At 43.8% G+C, this 17,121-nt stretch overlaps 1 protein-coding gene across 8 annotated transcripts in view; it reads right to left on the bottom strand.

Moving 5' to 3' along the window:
* Window positions 1-1,295: 1,295 nt before the first annotated feature.
* Window positions 1,296-17,121, bottom strand: part of smurf1 (SMAD specific E3 ubiquitin protein ligase 1) — a 37,573-nt gene continuing 21,747 nt past the window's right edge. For 2 of the 8 annotated variants that reach the window (XM_076266088.1, XM_076266085.1), the window contains exons 4-18: window positions 16,613-16,746; window positions 15,345-15,410; window positions 15,154-15,229; window positions 14,619-14,857; window positions 13,403-13,487; window positions 12,038-12,184; window positions 11,421-11,631; window positions 10,168-10,271; window positions 9,279-9,393; window positions 8,653-8,831; window positions 8,267-8,404; window positions 7,233-7,353; window positions 6,390-6,591; window positions 4,343-4,427; window positions 1,296-4,025 (exon numbers count right to left, since the gene is read on the bottom strand). In XM_076266088.1, the coding sequence (XP_076122203.1) occupies window positions 3,926-4,025; window positions 4,343-4,427; window positions 6,390-6,591; window positions 7,233-7,353; window positions 8,267-8,404; window positions 8,653-8,831; window positions 9,279-9,393; window positions 10,168-10,271; window positions 11,421-11,631; window positions 12,038-12,184; window positions 13,403-13,487; window positions 14,619-14,857; window positions 15,154-15,229; window positions 15,345-15,410; window positions 16,613-16,746 (2,002 nt within the window). In that variant the 3' untranslated portion in view covers window positions 1,296-3,925. Of the gene's footprint in view, window positions 4,026-4,342; window positions 4,428-6,389; window positions 6,592-7,232; window positions 7,354-8,266; window positions 8,405-8,652; window positions 9,394-10,167; window positions 10,272-11,420; window positions 11,635-12,037; window positions 12,185-13,402; window positions 13,488-14,618; window positions 14,858-15,153; window positions 15,230-15,344; window positions 15,411-16,612; window positions 16,747-17,121 lie in introns of all 8 variants that reach the window. The other 6 variants (XM_076266090.1, XM_076266087.1, XM_076266084.1 and 3 more) reach the window with 5 other exon arrangements.

Genomic DNA, 17,121 nt, shown 5'->3' with positions numbered 1-17,121 from the left:
GATTCTCCACCAAGCCCTGAAGCCAAACCAAAGGTCTGGCTACGCTCTCCGCTCGAGAGAACGCCAGGACCAATTAATGCAGACTCTTGTCAGGGTGTCCGACCCGTCAGGAAGCACCCAGCATCAGCTGGGATGTTTTTTGCAGGCGCAAATGTTCTCACAAGGGAGGAATAGATTACGAATGGGGAGGAATGATCATCATTTACTCATCGGAGCAGCACTAGCCTATAGGCCTACTTTGAATACGAATGCCATTGCAGCTAGAAGGCCTATTCCAGAGGTGGGTTTGGTTTCTTCAAAGAGCACATAGCTTAGTACTGACACGCTTGACCCCCTGGCCAACTCCACTGCTATCCTATTCCATGCCCTGCGACAGAGCCAACGACCTATTTCGTCAAACAGCCAGACTTTTCAAAAGGCTTTCTGCATCCAGCTTGTCAATAGGCCTACCTTTGTGAAAGCAGCGTGCAGCCATTGGCACGAGTGCTTTTCCTGACCATGAATAAGTTACCATATAGCTTCACATTGTATGCACAAGATATCCACATTTAATAAGTGCACTAAAACGTTCCAAGGCCTTCGCAGGATTTTGTGTGGAAACATTTTGTGTTTAACAGCGTTAAGCGTTTACATTTTCCCAAAGCGACACATATTAAATATCTGTGTGTAATTACAAAAATGCATGACCACCAGAGCTTCCATAGCTTTACAGTCAATGCATGCATTATTATTTTTAAACTACGCAGCACATTTGTGAGCTGCGTTTGGGCATGTGAGTGAATGGCGGTGCTACCCATAGGCTGGACTGCTTCTTATTATTCAGAACGGAGGCCTATCTGCATGCATCACATTTGTAGACAGAGTTTTAGCCTCAAGAGCCAACCAGAAAAACGATGATAAAATCAACATGAGCAGACGACTTTAGTTTCCATAGCCCCCTCTCCCACTCCTCTGGAACCCTTAGCCGTGAAATATCGGTTCCAGAGCACGTCCCACATAGCTCACCTTTTGAAGATAGTGAATAAGAATAAATGGGTTATATGAACTAATTCAAAATGCCATTTGAGTTCTACTTTTTCCTCTTGTGCAACGCCAAATTCTGCACGTGTTCACTTCCTTAAAACTCGCTACAATATGTGACTGCATAAGGTCACAGATTTTAAGAGCTATTTAAATAAAATAGCTTGGGGTGGGAGTGCTACTTGCGGAGTCTAGCTTACTGCGTCATGGAAGGCCGATAGACACATCTTCATAAAAGAGATTGAAGAAAGAGGCACCGACACAAAAATTGTAAATATTTTCAATTTAGTTTCTTTAATATAATCTTATTTACACTTTTTTTTCAGAAATGTTTAGTACATAGTAAGTTACATTGCTCTTGCATTCAATAAACAAATAACCTAATAATTGTACACAATGTAATGTAATGGTCACATGACTGGGTGAAGGCTTTCTCAGAGGAAATGGAGTTGTGATCAGCAAGCCAAAGTCCACTTTCACTCTACACTCATTACCCTTGCCTCAACAACACCTTTTTCTATTTTATATATTCTTAATTTAGTCTGATTTTAAGGTTCAAAGACTGGACATCTAAATATCGTAAATTGAAGGGATAAAATCCGCAAAAAAAGGAATTGTTTTCCAGTCCTAATAATTCATATAGGCCTACCTGACCTGAAAATAACTGATCAATCTCATAGAGTTAAAGTAAAATAAAACACAGGTTAAGAAAGAACCATTAATATAATTGTGTTGGTGTTGCTTTTATTGCATTTATCATAAACATGAGAATGACCTCCGGGGTCCAGTCTAAATTGCTGCTCCAGATTCAGGTCTTGGAAGTAAAGGTCTACTAACCCTACCGACCTCACTAAGACTCATCAGCAGCAGCTTTTTAAATACTTTTTCGATTCATACATAAAAAACAATGTAGATTAGTGTACAGCTTTCACAAGTAATCAGCCTTTTCTGAAAGGTAGGGAATATTGATAATAGCAGCAATACTTAAAATGACATTACATAGTAATAAATAATTAGTAAAAAAAAAAAAAAAAAAAAAGGTCAAGTGGTTGTGTTGTTGCAGAACACTTAAAACTATTAAGCTGGCTCATTCATATTTTCTCTGTGACTCAAATTTATGGAGAACCTGGTGCCATGCACGACAAGCACTATATGATGAAATCCTAGACCTTTCTTTACAACGTGAGCAGAAACAGACATAGAATTCCTGTCTGCAGAAAGGAATATAAAAGGAAAAACTGTATGTGCCGGTGAAAAGTGCTACAGCCAAGCTTATGTTACTTCTGACAGTGGTTTAAGATGCAGTTATGGAAAGTATATGTTCATTCGTCGCACAGTGGATCTGTGATATTCAGATACACATAAATAATAATAATAATAATAAAAAAAAAAACTATTCAATTGAGTACACTTTTTGCGAACCAGATGTCACAACAGTAAATGCTTGACAACCATGGCAGTAACATGAACATCTTAAGAAATGAATAACTGAGGAACAAAATTTGTCTTTCAAATGATATTAATGACACTTGAATGAGGTGTGTTTCATTCACTCCACTGCTATGACGATGGAACTCAGGATCATTTGAGGTTGGAGATGTTAATGGACATCATACATTGATCATACAGTGATGTAAAAGAAAGATACTCACACACAACAGACATCTTTTGTGATTAAAGTACGGTTAAAATTAGGGCCTGAAAAAAAAAAAGAGTATTCATAAACAGACTTCGAGAAAAAGGAAGGAATACTCTGTGTCAAAAGAAAATACTGAAGTTATTTCTCAGTGACTGCAAGAGAAGTCAGGAAATCATAGACACTCTGCAGAGTAACGCTGCCAACCGTCTTCCCACTCTCCTGATGTCACATGACTGGCACCTCTTCTTTCAATGATGTGCTTCGCCTGATAGGCAATGTTCACAGGAGCAGTAACTGTCAAATCATCCGGTCTCAAAGAAAGTGAGACCCATTATTAGGGGCTTTTATGTCGTCAATCATTTCAAAGGGGGAAAAATCCTGCAACAAGCCATTAAAAAGTAAAATGACTGATTATAAAATACAGTATTGGAGATACCACAGAAACCCAAAATGCCACCCTGCTGAAGAGGATGCAAAATTAAAAAACAAAAACAAAACATTTTAACCTATGCTCCTGTAGACATCATATACCTCTGTGTTGATGTGATTATGTAGCAAATAGTCAGTCATTGACCTGGCCTTGGCCTCCTCCTTCAAGACGTAACTGCAATAGGTAGATTTGTTTTGTTGTCCAAGGCTGTGGTGTTAAAACACTTAACCTAATGCTGACTAAAACTTGACCTCTACTTCATGTGGACCAGGGTTCAGCGAGTAGCTGGTCATGGCAGCTAAAAGCAGCACAAGTTCGCTGACCGACTTGCAATGAAAATCAGACTACCAAACCCACCGCTTCAGTGACGAAGACATCACAAGCTTTTCCTCCGTTTTTTTTTTTTTTTTTTCATTTTTCCAAAAACGAAACGAAACGAAAAATTAAAAATAACAAAAACATGGATCGGATTTTTGTTGTTCTTTTTCCATTGGTGTGAAACTTGTTATGTTAAATGTGGGAAAGAAAAAAAACAGAATAAACACTCCTAAAACTGGGCCCCACAGGAGCTGTTGAGTTCCAGGCCCCTTGGTAGTGGCATCCCTCCTGTTAGGCTGTGGGTGATGCTGGCCAGGGGTATCGCTCACCCGAGAGGGGAGAGCCATCAGTTTTGTCCACCGTAGGGGCATTGGGGGGAATTTGGGGGGAGGGTTAGCGGGTTGGGAGAGGGGAGTTTAGGGTGCTTTAAGGGAGCGTGGCTGTTAAGTAGGTTAGTCACTGCTGGTCACTGTGCAGTGGAAGTGGGGGTAGGAAGGACTTGGGGGGAGAGGGTTCGTTCACTCAACAGCAAAACCACAGGTCTCTTCTACGGCAGTCAGGAGCTTCTCATAGAGCTTCTCATATGACTCGTAAGGCGGGATATCGATGCGGTTGAAGCTGTGGGAGTGACAATGGAAAGACGATGAAATGTACCGTAGACAACAGTTCCACAACAACCATCTCTAGAAAAGCTCTCAGTGGTACAGGCTATGACGTATCCACAAGTCTTTCAACACCTTCCAGTCTGTCAAGGCATGCATTTCAAAAGCATTTAATCTATCAGTGGATGTTTTTTTTAAATTCTAAAGGAGAATTACAGCTATGGTGGCACCATGCGCCATCACTACCATAATCTGTTGAAGTTGCCCCAGCCCAGTGCCTTAAATTATAATTACAGATGATAGCAGGGAGGGTAAGCTGGATGCTTCTCTTACCATGTATGGGCTTTAGGCAGGTTGTCCGTGTTGGCATCAATCAAGTGGATAGTGAAAAGTCTTGGGCCTGCAGAACCTGTAGAGCCTTACCAGAATACATTCTAGTCATCACTGTTCCCCCACACGTTACAAATCATGCAACATAAGGGAGCAATCAACTTTGAAAGTGAACCCCACTTGTTAACAACTCAACACCACATTATGCAGAGGTATGGATGGGGTTTACATTTCAGACAAGGTTCAATGAGCAGATAGTGATATAATAGAGCAGACAGATTTTTAAAAATACACATCTGTTAGAAATATTAGTGTGTAGAAGGGGTGCAAGAAAACATCAATACACTTGAGTATTGCTATCTATTGTTTTTTTTTTAGGTTTTGGGATAAATTCTCCAAATCTCTGTACCAGTTTTTAATCAATTAAAGAATCTGTCTGATCGCACACACTGTAGTACTATGCTGGATGTACCAGGGACTGTGATCCAACTGTTCTGATATCGAAAAATTGCATGATTTCTGTTCCTAATAAAGTCAAAGATCACCACTCATCGGTCAAGGAACAGGATTGGCAGGTAAATATAAAAGATATTAGAAAAATCTGCACACTCCAGTCTGTCCAAAAAAAGGTTTTTACTCAAATCTGCGCAAGCTTTTGTCGGCAGACCTTCTTCAGCTTGCGCAGATTTGAGTAAAAAACTTTTTTTTGCACAGAATGGAGTGTGCAGATTTTTCTTATATTTTTTATGATTTGAAAAAAAAAAATTGGTTTAAAAAATATAATTTTATTATTTTTGCTTACTGTCTCACAATATATTGGAATTGTAAACCCAGTATCATAATGCATACTGTCTCGCAAGATTCTTACCAATTAAATGTCCTAGTGGACAATACACTTTCAGATTTACATACTGGTAATCATAGTGGTTTCACTGCACAGTAAGATATTCGAAATACCGTGAGCCTTCCAAATTATGGCCATTCAGGTTTGATGTTATGATAGTATGACATTATCATACTGCTCCATGACTATATGCCTACACTGCCGGAATCCCCTCCAAAGACATATTGTTAATATGCAGAGGAGTATTTGCTTAAAAGCAATGCAGATCAGAGCAAATGCATTTCTGACTGAACAGAACCTCCTCTTTGTGGCTGAAGAGGGCACTAAAAGCTCTTACTCCAGGGAGCTATAGGGAAGCGGGCTGAAGTTCACTTTAATTTCATTTTCTATGATCTTACTAGGTTATAAATAGCTTGTCTGTGTGTGGCTGAAGAAATGTAGACGTGTGTGTGAGAGCAAGTGTGTGTGAGAGCAAGTGTGTGCGCCAGTCTGCATTGGCGTCTGTCTGAAGGTGATCCCTGACAAAATCAAATCTTCTTCTAAGCGTAATCAATTACATGGGGCTCTAGGTGCGCATCAGAGACTGGACAGTGCAATGCTATTTGTGTTGTAGTGTGTGTGTGTGTGTGTGTGTGTGTGTGTGTGTGTGTGTGTGTGTGTGTGTGTGTGTGTGTGTGTGTGTGTGTGTGTGTGTGTGTGTGTGTGTGTGTGTGTGTGTGTGTGTGTGTGTGTGTGTGTGTATTCAAGATGTCGTCCCAGCTCAGGCGTCAGACATCTAACAAGGCTTTGAAGAAAATAAAGAGTGTGCATGTGACTGCTTGTGTGTGTGTATTTACATGTTGTTTGTGCCTTCTAAGCTGCATTTTCTGCATTAGCAAACATCTAGGTCTCATGTTGTTCATTATTTCAAAGTTGTACTTTCTGCATTCACAAACATCTAGGTCTCATCATATGTCTGGTTGTGTGTGTACACTCAAGTCTGTGTGTGTTTTTGGTGCGTGCGTGTGTGGGTGTCTGTCTTCACTTGATTGCTACTGCGCAAAGTAAAAGCAAGCTTTATATGGAGACATACATTTACACCCTTGTGAAGGGTGTAAACAGTTCAGCCATTTACTGTTTATAGGCACCTGTGTGTGCTTATGTGAGTGAGTCTACTGTACATGGTGTATGTGTATTGTGAGCCACGTTGGCCCATGCATTAGCCACCTTGCAGTGCTTTGAAGCCTTGCAGTGGGACACGCGTGGAGCCGGTGACAAACTGGAGGAGCCTGCCCCTCCGCTCCTCATCGAACGACTCCACCGCCTGCCAGAACCACTTCACAATGTTGCTGTCGGCCACGCAGTGCTTGAGCCGCGTGTTCGCCTTCCAGTCGCTCAGGTCGATCTTTCCCAGGCCGCCGATGATCAGCTACACACACACACACACACACACACACACATTAGGATAAACAATGAGGATGAATTCTTATCCAGCATACAGTATCCAAGCTCAAGTTGAGTGAAATTTTACTATCCCCCTGAGGGAAATTTGCTTGGAGCCAGATCGAGACTTTATACCCAAGAACTATAACCAACATAATAAAATGAAATTTACAAAAAATGATACAGCGTAAAATGAGGTGTATAAAACAGATGTCAATAGAGATCTAAACAAAAGGCTTTTTGTGCCATCTTAACATAAATATGTGTAGTCTTTGCAGAGTACCAATAGGAAATCTGCAAAAACTAATTTGGCTAAGCATTTAATTTTCGGATACCTCAGCCAAGGCTTTTCCATTTAGGCAGCAGAGTGCCACAACGAATTTCAACACCTGCACTGAAACGCTAAATTAAGACGTTGCAACACTGGGAAGCTGCACTCCGACCCAAGACCTCTGGGCTGGAAATCTGGCATGCCCTTCCATCTACCACTTAATGGGATTTACGAGTTGCGTCCAACATATTTGATGTCAGAATAAGAGCCATTAGTCATAAAGCCTACGAGCAAAAGCTATATTCCAGACAGAACGGATACAGTGTGTTTATCCTCTGGCTTCATGCTAGCCTTACCTCCAGCTCCTTGTGGTCGAATGGCTTGAGTAGATGCTGAGGGATGAGCTCGTTGAACCCCTTTTGCAAGGCCAGGAACTGGGCCTCGATACCCCTCATGAACCGCCAGTTTACATAGAGCCTGACCGAAACAAGGACCACCGTCAGACCACCCACAGACATAAACACACACGCACACCGAGTCTCACACATTCACAGCAAGCTGCAGATAAGCTAGCTTCACTCTGATGATTAATGGACCTCCCTCCCAGTACTGGGCGGGCCCACGCCTCCTTCCCCCCTTTCGTGATTCTACACCTGTGCGGTCGACCGTCCCTGGGCCGCCATGACCCCTGTCTACCCTCTCCTCTCCTCTCCTCTGTTCTTGCGCTACTGACGCAGACAGTCACTCTCATGGAACAAAAAAAAAAAACCCTAGCTCTGTTTAAAATGCTCCCTGTACGTCAAGGCCCCTTTCAATCACTCTGGCAGTGGAAAAACAGAAGGGCACCAGCCGCGGCACACAGCAGACGCCTATCCGCACAAATGGTCTGGTGCCCTCTCCTGGCCAACCTCCTCATAATCCACTTTCTGTGGTCTGTGCGCTCTCAACTCTTGGTGGGGCTATAATGTTTATGTGTACGCAGCTGCTTTCATACAGGGTGACATAAATCTAAAGGCAGGGGCATTGACTCGAGACCACCAGATGTGCCAGACAAACAAAACCCTCAAACAATCAGACATAGCATTTCCGCACACTCAGAGGGAGGGAGGAAAGGACAACGTTATTTCATGGTCACTGGAGTCAGTTAAGCCCCTTCATCCTTTCTAGAAAACTAGAAAACTGTGTCCCGTAAAAATCGAAAAGTGTCAGTTTTGTACCTCAGTATACTAAAGTTTCCCCATATTTTCAAATTCATACGTATATATTCATATTTTCGAGTTCATATATCTATATACTTATTTATTTATGCATTACTGAACGTTACTAAATGTGATAGATCCCTCTTTCTCCCATCAACAAACTTAAAAGTTCTACACGCTAGTGATCATACCTCACGTATTCTTTCTTGTTCTCCTCAGTGACGGCGAGGTTCCTGCCGTTGGGTTTGAGTTCGTGCTGGAGGAACTTGCCAAAGGCGTTGTGCTCTACACAAAATGTGTGGTCCAGAACAGACGTGATATCATTTTCCCTGCAAGTCAGGACCAAGAAGAAAAACAACAACATGAGGGGGCTTCAATGACCTAATGCACAACAGACACAAGGTGCATTAATGGCTGAATTAGTGATTCAGAATCAGAATTAGAATCAGAATTCAGAATTAGAATAATGGCTGAACAGATTTATATATATATATATGTGTGTGTGTGTGTGTGTGTGTGTGTGTGTGTGTGTGTGTGTGTGCACGCATCAGCCAGAGGGCAGTTTCATGTCACTCACAGGATCCAGACGAGGCTTTTGTGCAGCTCAGGGTCTACCGTCTCCAGGTCACTCAGCTGAATGGGCTTCCCTAGCAGCTGCTTATAGAAGGGCAGTGTGAAGCCGCCGTTGATGTAGTGACCGTGGAACACGGCCAAGCCCATGATCCGCCCCACAAAATGGAAGTAAGACAAGTGGTCCTGGGTGAGGAGGAAGAGGGGAAAAAAAGAGAGGATGAGAAAAAGATGGAGAACGAACGAAAGAAAGGGAGAGAGTGCTAGAGTGCTGGAGATCAAAAAATGGGTGAAAAAACGACATGCAAGAAAGCCAAGGTCCCCCAAGTCAAATTTAGCAAGGGCACAAATGAGGAGAGAAAAGCGAGAGAGAGAGAGAGAGAGAGAGAGAGAGAGAGAGAGAGAGCACATCAGAGAAGGAAAAAGAAGAAAAGAAGGAGACAGAGAGCGAGAGAGCAACATAACGAGAGGGCAAGTGGCAACGGGAGGTCTCGGCGCAGCGCCTCTGGGGTGCAAATGAGGAGACACGCGCTCCATCTCTAAGCCGCCCCCACCCTCCCACCCCAGCCAGGGGGCATTAGTGCCAGATGGGGTGATCTGCTGAGCCGAACAATTTACACCAGCTGCACTCACAGGGTTGATGGACGAGTCGGGATTGATCTGCAGGGTGTAGATGTTGTCTGTCGAATACTGAAACAGCCCGTAGTACGGATTTAACATTTCGTGGCAAAGGAGATACAGCCATTCCCTGGGAGGAAAACAGAAATACAGAGATATGGGGTGGGGAGGGAAAGAACAGAGAGACATGTGTGAGAGAGAGGCAAGACCTCAAGTTATGGCGAAATGCTTAATATTGCGGGCCAGAGGTGACTGAGCAAAAACAATGTTGACCCAGGCACCAGTGGCCTCATCAGATTAGCCACTCTTAGCCTGCTCACAAGTGGATTCAGAAACAAACAATCCCTGCCATTCCCCCTCACCATGCTGAGCGACTTATAGAGAATAATAATGGTGTGTTCATGAGCAACTGGGAAGTGGGAGAATTCTATATGGGGGGGTGGGGTACTTCACACCTGAACTGGGAACTTCCCAATTTGAAGTAGGGGCTTTGTGAGAGCTGCTAGGAGAATGTTGACGTCACTCAACATAGTTAAAGATAAAAAATGTACTTGTTCCATGCTCAAGTAAGTCACTTCATTGTTTGTTAAATGTTATACTCATAAGCGCAATTGTGATATTGAACAATACTTCCCAGAGTATCTTTAAGTAACTATGTGATGTTAGCCTTCTGGCTAGCTAGCCTATGAACATTAGCAACATCGCCCGTTTGTTGTTGTCAAGTGCACTCTCAGTTCGGAAGTATGGAGTTCCAAAGTGGGAACCTTCCCACTTTCCAGCTGCATGAACGCACAATAATGATCTCTCTAACCATAAGCACTGTGATGAATAACTCATGAACATTTTGCCCATGTGAATCTGCTAACAATTCATCTGTATATTACAGACTCTTTTTGCCCCTTACCTGGCCACTCCCCCGTAGTCCAGGCCTTCCTCTCCGCGAAACTTCACCATCAGTCGTTTCTTCAGGTCTTTTGGCCTCATCTTCATGATCTGTCTGTATGACTCCTGTGGACAGGAAGCAGTGAGTATCCTAGTTATTATCGGGTTTTTAAGGTGTCTGATTTTGTGTTTGCGCATTTAAACATCACATCCTGATTTTAGAACCCTGGACAAACTCTTATACCGGTTTTGAGAATTCTGATTATTCTAGCTGGAGTGCTGTAGCTGTACTGTACTGTAACCGGGATATTGTAACATGTATACACCTTATCCTGGTTTCTGGTTTCAGAATGCTACATGCAGGATAGATTACTGATTAGAGCCAAAGATAATAGAGCAGCACTCTCTAGAATCTTTGTGAAGAATACTGTAATAAAACACTAATAAGTTACCGGGATGCTAGTATTTATCGTGTATACAGGGATGTTAATGACCAGGTTACTGTGTGTTCATGTTAGCACCATATGTTGAATATGATCAAAATCGGAATAAGCCTCATAATCATCATACTGCAGTGCATGTAAACACAGTCAATGGGATTCTTTCAGGAGTTTGGATAAGCAACACACACAAGCCATAAGTCAGACACGACCTGCGCTGTAAGCTCAGCACATGGGCCTCTAGCTTGCTGTGAAGCCTACAGGAGTCAACAGGGACTTAATCTCAATCATCTCTCTCAGTGGCTGGGTTTCCATCAAACTAATTTGTACATTTTATGCGCATTCATTAAAACTTCAGCTAAACCAGATGCACTTCCATCAGCCGTGTTAAGCAAATTAAGAAGGAACACTTCAAGTCATCAAAGAACTAATCAAGGCAGGAGTTGTTAACAGCTGCAGGATTAAATGCGAAAACACTAACACGAACACACACATTCCCCATCAACCTAGTATAATCAACACTATACCCTATGGCAATGAGTTAATCTAACCCCTCTAGCAGATCCAATCAACTCAAAATATATTCTTGGGTCTTTTTGCCTGAATTCAGATAGGACAGTGAGGAGTGACAGAAAGTGAGTGGGAAAGAGAGATGGGGTAGGATCGGGAAATGAACACCGGTCAGACTCGAACCCAGGTCCCCAAAAAAATATACGAAATACTATAATTTATATATAATGTATACTTTACTATACTAAAAAAAAAAGAAAAAACTTGGACAGAATCCCGGCGTGTGAGTGAGGCAAGGCGTGAGGCTGTGAGGGAGGATGGTTACCTCGAAGATCTCCTCGCGGGACACCTCGATGCGGCAGTGTCCGGCCTGCGGCTGCTGCAGGGAGAGCTCGTGGCGCAGCAGCTTGAGCTTCTGCACCAGGTCCCTCTCGTAGCGCGCCGGCAGCTCGCCCCCGCCCTCACCGCCCTCCTCCACCGGCACCTCCATCTGCACCGGCAGCGCCTGCGTCGACTCCTTCACCTGAGACTGCTGGCTGCTAGGGCACCACACACACACACACACACACACACACAACACACAACACACACACACACACCACACAACACACACACACAGAAGAGGCAACTTAGACAAATAATGCATGCACTCATTAAACTGTGCATCAATAAAACAAACTTCTAATGTTACATCCAATCACTAGTCATCTACCAATTATCAATCAATTATTAAGATTTTTAAGACGAATTGATTAAATTTTAATTTTCAGAAATAAAATTGCTTTAAATAATATCGATCATAACACACAGTGAATTAGATTATTCAGGAGTGATTAGGTTAAGTTGTCAAAGGGAAACGGGTGCAAGGTAAGTGACTTCACTCGTCAACAGTGCTGAATCCAGTTCAGGAAAGAGTGGGTCGCGTGGCCGCTTGGCCTTTACCTCATGATGTGATGTAACCGGGGGTCGGTGAACTGTGTCGTTCGGTTATTGTGGTCCACAAAATAAATCCTTCCTGACACCGTGCTCCTGACCTCCCAGCCCGGGGGCAGGGGGCCCAGGTCCTCACAACTCACACTGTTCAGGTCCCTGAGGGGGGCAACCACAGCGGCACGGCTCACTACGCTGAACGCGCGCACACACACACACACACACACTTGAAACACATATGCACACACATGCATACACACATTCACACACACTCACACACACTTGAAACACAAATGCACAAATGCACACATGCATACACACATTTACACACTCTTACACACACTTGAAACACATATACACACACATGCATAAACATACAGTATACACACACACGCTCACACACAGACGCAGGCACAGATGGACAGTCACACACACACTCACAACTCAACACAACCCCTCACGCTGCTAAATACACACCTTGGCTTTAAAAATAATTCTAAAACTACACTGCAAAGATTATGGCTGGACAATATGATCAAAAAATAATAACAATAATCAAAAATCCTATTTAGAAAGCTAACCAAACTTTGGTATATCATCTGGTCCTTCTGGTCCACACTGCATACCGGCATTGCCAATTCTTTCGCATCTACATTTTGTTGTAGTAATAGATCAGACACTTCCCTTTAACACAGTGACACTGGTATTACTGGCACCATTTAGATCAGAAGAGTTTCTCAAACTCTGCATCAAGTAAGGATGAGACAAAGCGTAGAGGATTTTTTTTAACCGCTGTTTCTAATCTCACAAAGCTCACACTTCCTTTTAATTGAAAGCGAAAAGCAGAACTGAACTGATGTTCTCACACCAGTCTGACATGACTCGCGATCATGTGACAGTGTTCTGACAACTCTGAACAAAACTGAACTGAACACAACTGGGAAGATCAGAGTTAAGGGGTGGTTGTTGATTATGACAAAGTTAGTTGGTCAGACGTTTGTTAACACACAATTACAATCTTGTCTTGTTGGTTTGTTAAAACACAATCACAGTAAGTATAGCTCACTCAACTAAAGTAAACAAACAAACAAAAAAAAGCTAAGGAATTTCATTCATTTGGTTTGGAGACAAAAAAAAAAGAGACTGTTCAGGATAAACTAGACTAGGCACTCAACTGAAGCGTTCTGCTTGCGGAGCGTAAAAATAGTTTTAGAAGAATGGTCTAATTAGTCTGGTCTGGTTATAATTAAGCACGGTCACGTCTGGTCTAGCCAGTTCCATTGATTATAGTGGAAGCAAATAGCTGCAGCATATGCTACGCGAATGGAACGCTTCGGTTGCGTGCTCGGCGTAGCCCCGATTTTAGACTGGTCCTACCGTGGTATCCTGGGGTCATGCCAGGTGCTCACGCCGGTCTGTGTGTGCAGGAAGTAGACCTGGCCCTGCACTGTGGTCCTCTGCTCTGTAGGCACAAAGGCAGGAAAGCAGAACCATCAGTACTCAGATGGTAACTCCACTGCTCAAGCAACACAAACTCCTCTCATTTCGCGGCTCTCCTAACTTTTCAGACGATTCATGATGAGTGATCCCTGCAGTGAGAGACACTGAGAGAGAGAGTGTGTGTGTGTGTGTGTGTGTGTGTGTGTGTGTGTGTGTGTGTGTGTGTGTGTGTGTAGGCATGGTCCAGTGAGTGTTTCTCTAGAGCGAGGCGCTTCAGTGCTGTTGGATCTGTATGGGGTATCTGTGGGCCACTGAACGAGTAAAACGAAGCCTGTCCACCTCCTACAGAGTGGGCAGCCACCGTCATGCTGGCTCAAATAAGACAGCAAGCGGCCACTAGGGAGATCCCCGCCTCACTTCAGTAAGTGTTAAAACAGCTCAGTTTGACTATGTGCGACAGAGCGTAGTTCTACAGAGAGGAGCTGTGAGCTAAAGAATTGATAGAGATGCAGTTTGAATATTTACAGACAATGGTTTAAAGACTCAGGTTTAGAAAAGCCGGTGTGCAAGTGTCTTGCCTGTGTGTGTGTGTGTGTGTACGCGTGTGTGTGTGTGTGTGCATGTGTATGCTGGGATTAAGTGGCCAGCTGAAGAAAAGGTTTGATGAAAAGGAGGAACAATGTTGCTGCTCAACAAACAGTGTGCATTTGTTGAGCAGTAAGAGCACAGCAGGAATATACTGTGGGCCACACACTGTAGGTTGTGGTTCAGTGACAGCATCTGTATGTAGATGCCCTTGTCTGTCTTAGGGGGGGAGATTGCATTAGCCAGCGGCAAGCGGCAGGTTTTCATATTGTTCTCTATGGTTCGGCAGCGGAACAGTAGCAACGCTGGCGTAACGCTAGCGTTGGGCTAGCTAAACGTTGAACTTGGTTCAACTTTCAAAGCGCAACGCGAGCGTATTCAATTGACAAACCTTTTGTGTTGCTTAGGAACGAGACACAACTTATTATGGTCTGAGCGTTGCGTTAGGTTTGCCGCTGCCGCTTGCCGCTGGCTGATGTGATCCCCCCCCGCCTTAGATGCGGTCATGGACATGAGGCAAGGAGATGTTGAGTGAGGGTTCACTGTCGTGAGAAGAAACCCAACTCACCGTAACCCTCAGGCAGTTCGGGCGTCTGGTGGCCGTGCGGCCGGTTCTGGGGAGTGTGCGCATGGCCTCGGGAGTCCTGGTTGCGGACGCGTTGTGCTTGGAGCCGCTGCTCCTGGTTGGGCGACTCCAGGGCGCGGCAGTTGCCCCCGCCGGCCGCCCCGGTGGGGTCCGTGTAGGGCAGCGGCTCCTCCATGAAGCAGCTGCCCGGCCTCCCTGGCCCCGAGTCCTCGAACACCGTGCTGCAGAGGGACACATCGAAACGCCCCCTACCATCAAACCTACAGTCATCCTCACCGTCAACACACAACTAAAATTCGGAACTTGTTACCCCCCCCTCCCCATTTTGTAAAGCAGACATCCCTGTGCACTGGTTCATTTCTAACAAGATAAACTGCTCATGCACAGATTAAGTGACGGTAAGGATTACAATGATATAACACTGCTTGCATTCATTCTTACCAGTGGTAGATCAAGAGGCTGCCATTAGGTGGCAGCACATGCACAGAGAGCTTAGTTAACGTTTCTGAGGACTCACCCTTCATTTTCTAACAGTCCTCTGCAGTCCACCACTGGCCCCCCACTGCCAATCCGGTCTCTGGTCTGCAAGCTCACTGTAATGCAAAATATCCCGTTGTGTTAAAAAGTGCTGCAGAGAAACCGAGCGTTCAGCTTCACTGCACTGCATGATGGATATGGCGTCTTGTTTTGCAGGAAGACGACACTTACCAACGATTTGTCCACGCACTGCATCGCTGTCTGAGGGGTTGAGTTTGCATAGGTCCAAACGCTGGTCTGTGGGTTATGGGAGCAGAGGGAGAGTGTGATCAGACCAGAAGAAAGTGACCGCGGAGCCGAGGTCAAAAAAGTCTCGCCACTGAGAGCTAGCCAGATAGATGGCTGCGGTTTGTGCTTGTGGGAGGTCAATCAATAACGTCTAACGGGCACACGGGCTCTGGGCGCATTATCCAAACAAAAACAAATGTGGGTGAAATTTCTAGAATAGAGGAAATCGAACACAGTCATGTTTAGTGTGTTCAATGAGCTCAATATGCACTAAGAGGGCTCAGCTTTCATACTATGGGTCTAACAATGTCACGGCCATGGAAATTAAGAGTAGTAGGGTATTCTATAGACATTTTGATGAATCATACATTACTTAGTGTTATGATTGAGGAAAAGCTGGGCCTGCGAATAGGAAACCTCAAAATCAGTGATTTATTCTACACCACATGTTTTCCATTGTTCTGTCTGAACTCATTAAATCGTGATTAGCCACACTTGATTTAGTTAGTCAAAATCTTTATCACACTGACGTTAATCAGATGGGTGTCCTACGAAGCGAGGTTAATGGCTTATCCAGGTAACTTTGGGAGTAACCACAGATCTCTGAACAAACACTGCATTGAGCATCTATTGTTTCAAAAATGACGCACTGTTTTGAGATATTCCTGAATAAATACTCCTGCAATAAGCTTGGTAAGCCAGTGAGTGACCTTGCTTTTTAGTAAAGCACTCAGGTGTGCTTGGAGCAGGCAGGGGTAGGCCAAATTATGCTGGTCACAGGGTTCCAGGGGCAGGACTGACGTTGTATTCCAGACAATTCAGAAGTTGGATATTTCAAAACATGAAATTTCCCACCTCTAACTTTAAATACTTTAGATGGATGTGTGCCATTGTATTTTCTGTCCACTAGGAAGTCGAAAAATTGAGTTTGTCTGGAACCCAGCATGAGACTACCACTGGCTAAATGCACCACTGTTGCCTGTTGTCAGTTAACATATCAGGGGTCTTCCAAATGTTTGGGATTCTGGTTTTGATGGATAACAGCTTCCAAAAAACTAAATTCAAATGTTTATTTAGTAAGGTGAAGCGGACAGCATCTTTGCTTTTAAAAACATTAACAATGAAATGATGCAACATTGATACCTAGCAACTGATACTTTTAGAGCTAATACTGTATACTGTGACTCAGTTTGGCAGTAATGCAGACTCACAGCCAGTGTCTTTGAGTCGGCTGATAGCGTTGGACAGCAGCCTCACACAGCCCAGGAAGCCGGCGCCCTGTTTCTTGTGGATCTTCTTGTGGTTCCACACACTGATGGTGATCGAGTCCGTCTTCCCAATGTACCTAACAGAACAGGAGGTGCAATAAGAGTTTGTAAAAACATAATTAAGGGAATGATGATACGTGACATTATTGTTGTAATCATTCTGTGTCAGCCACCCGTTTAACCAAATTAGTATCAGCTATTAGCAAACAACTACTGTACTCAGGCAATTAGCATGACAAGAGAAATTCAGCAACATTTGATATGTGAGTGAATTTAGTGTGCCAAAAGTGTTGGTGGGATATAAGTTGTTGTTGAAGGATGCACCTTCCCAGTCTTTGGAGTGTGGTGCTAAACCAAAATAGCATAGATTCCAACTACCCAGAGCAGATCAGCATCCTCTGATGTACACCAGGTGGCCGAAACATTGGCATGTTTGTTCTTGACTTGGCCAA

The sequence above is a fragment of the Alosa pseudoharengus genome, unplaced genomic scaffold (assembly GCF_046254945.1).
Source record: "Alosa pseudoharengus isolate Yale_2024_CS ecotype anadromous, Long Island Sound unplaced genomic scaffold, YU_APseudo_1.1 YU_APseudo_1.1_scf_4, whole genome shotgun sequence".
NCBI classification, from domain to species: Eukaryota; Metazoa; Chordata; class Actinopteri; order Clupeiformes; family Clupeidae; genus Alosa; species Alosa pseudoharengus.
This window is presented reverse-complemented; position numbering and strand designations above follow the sequence as displayed.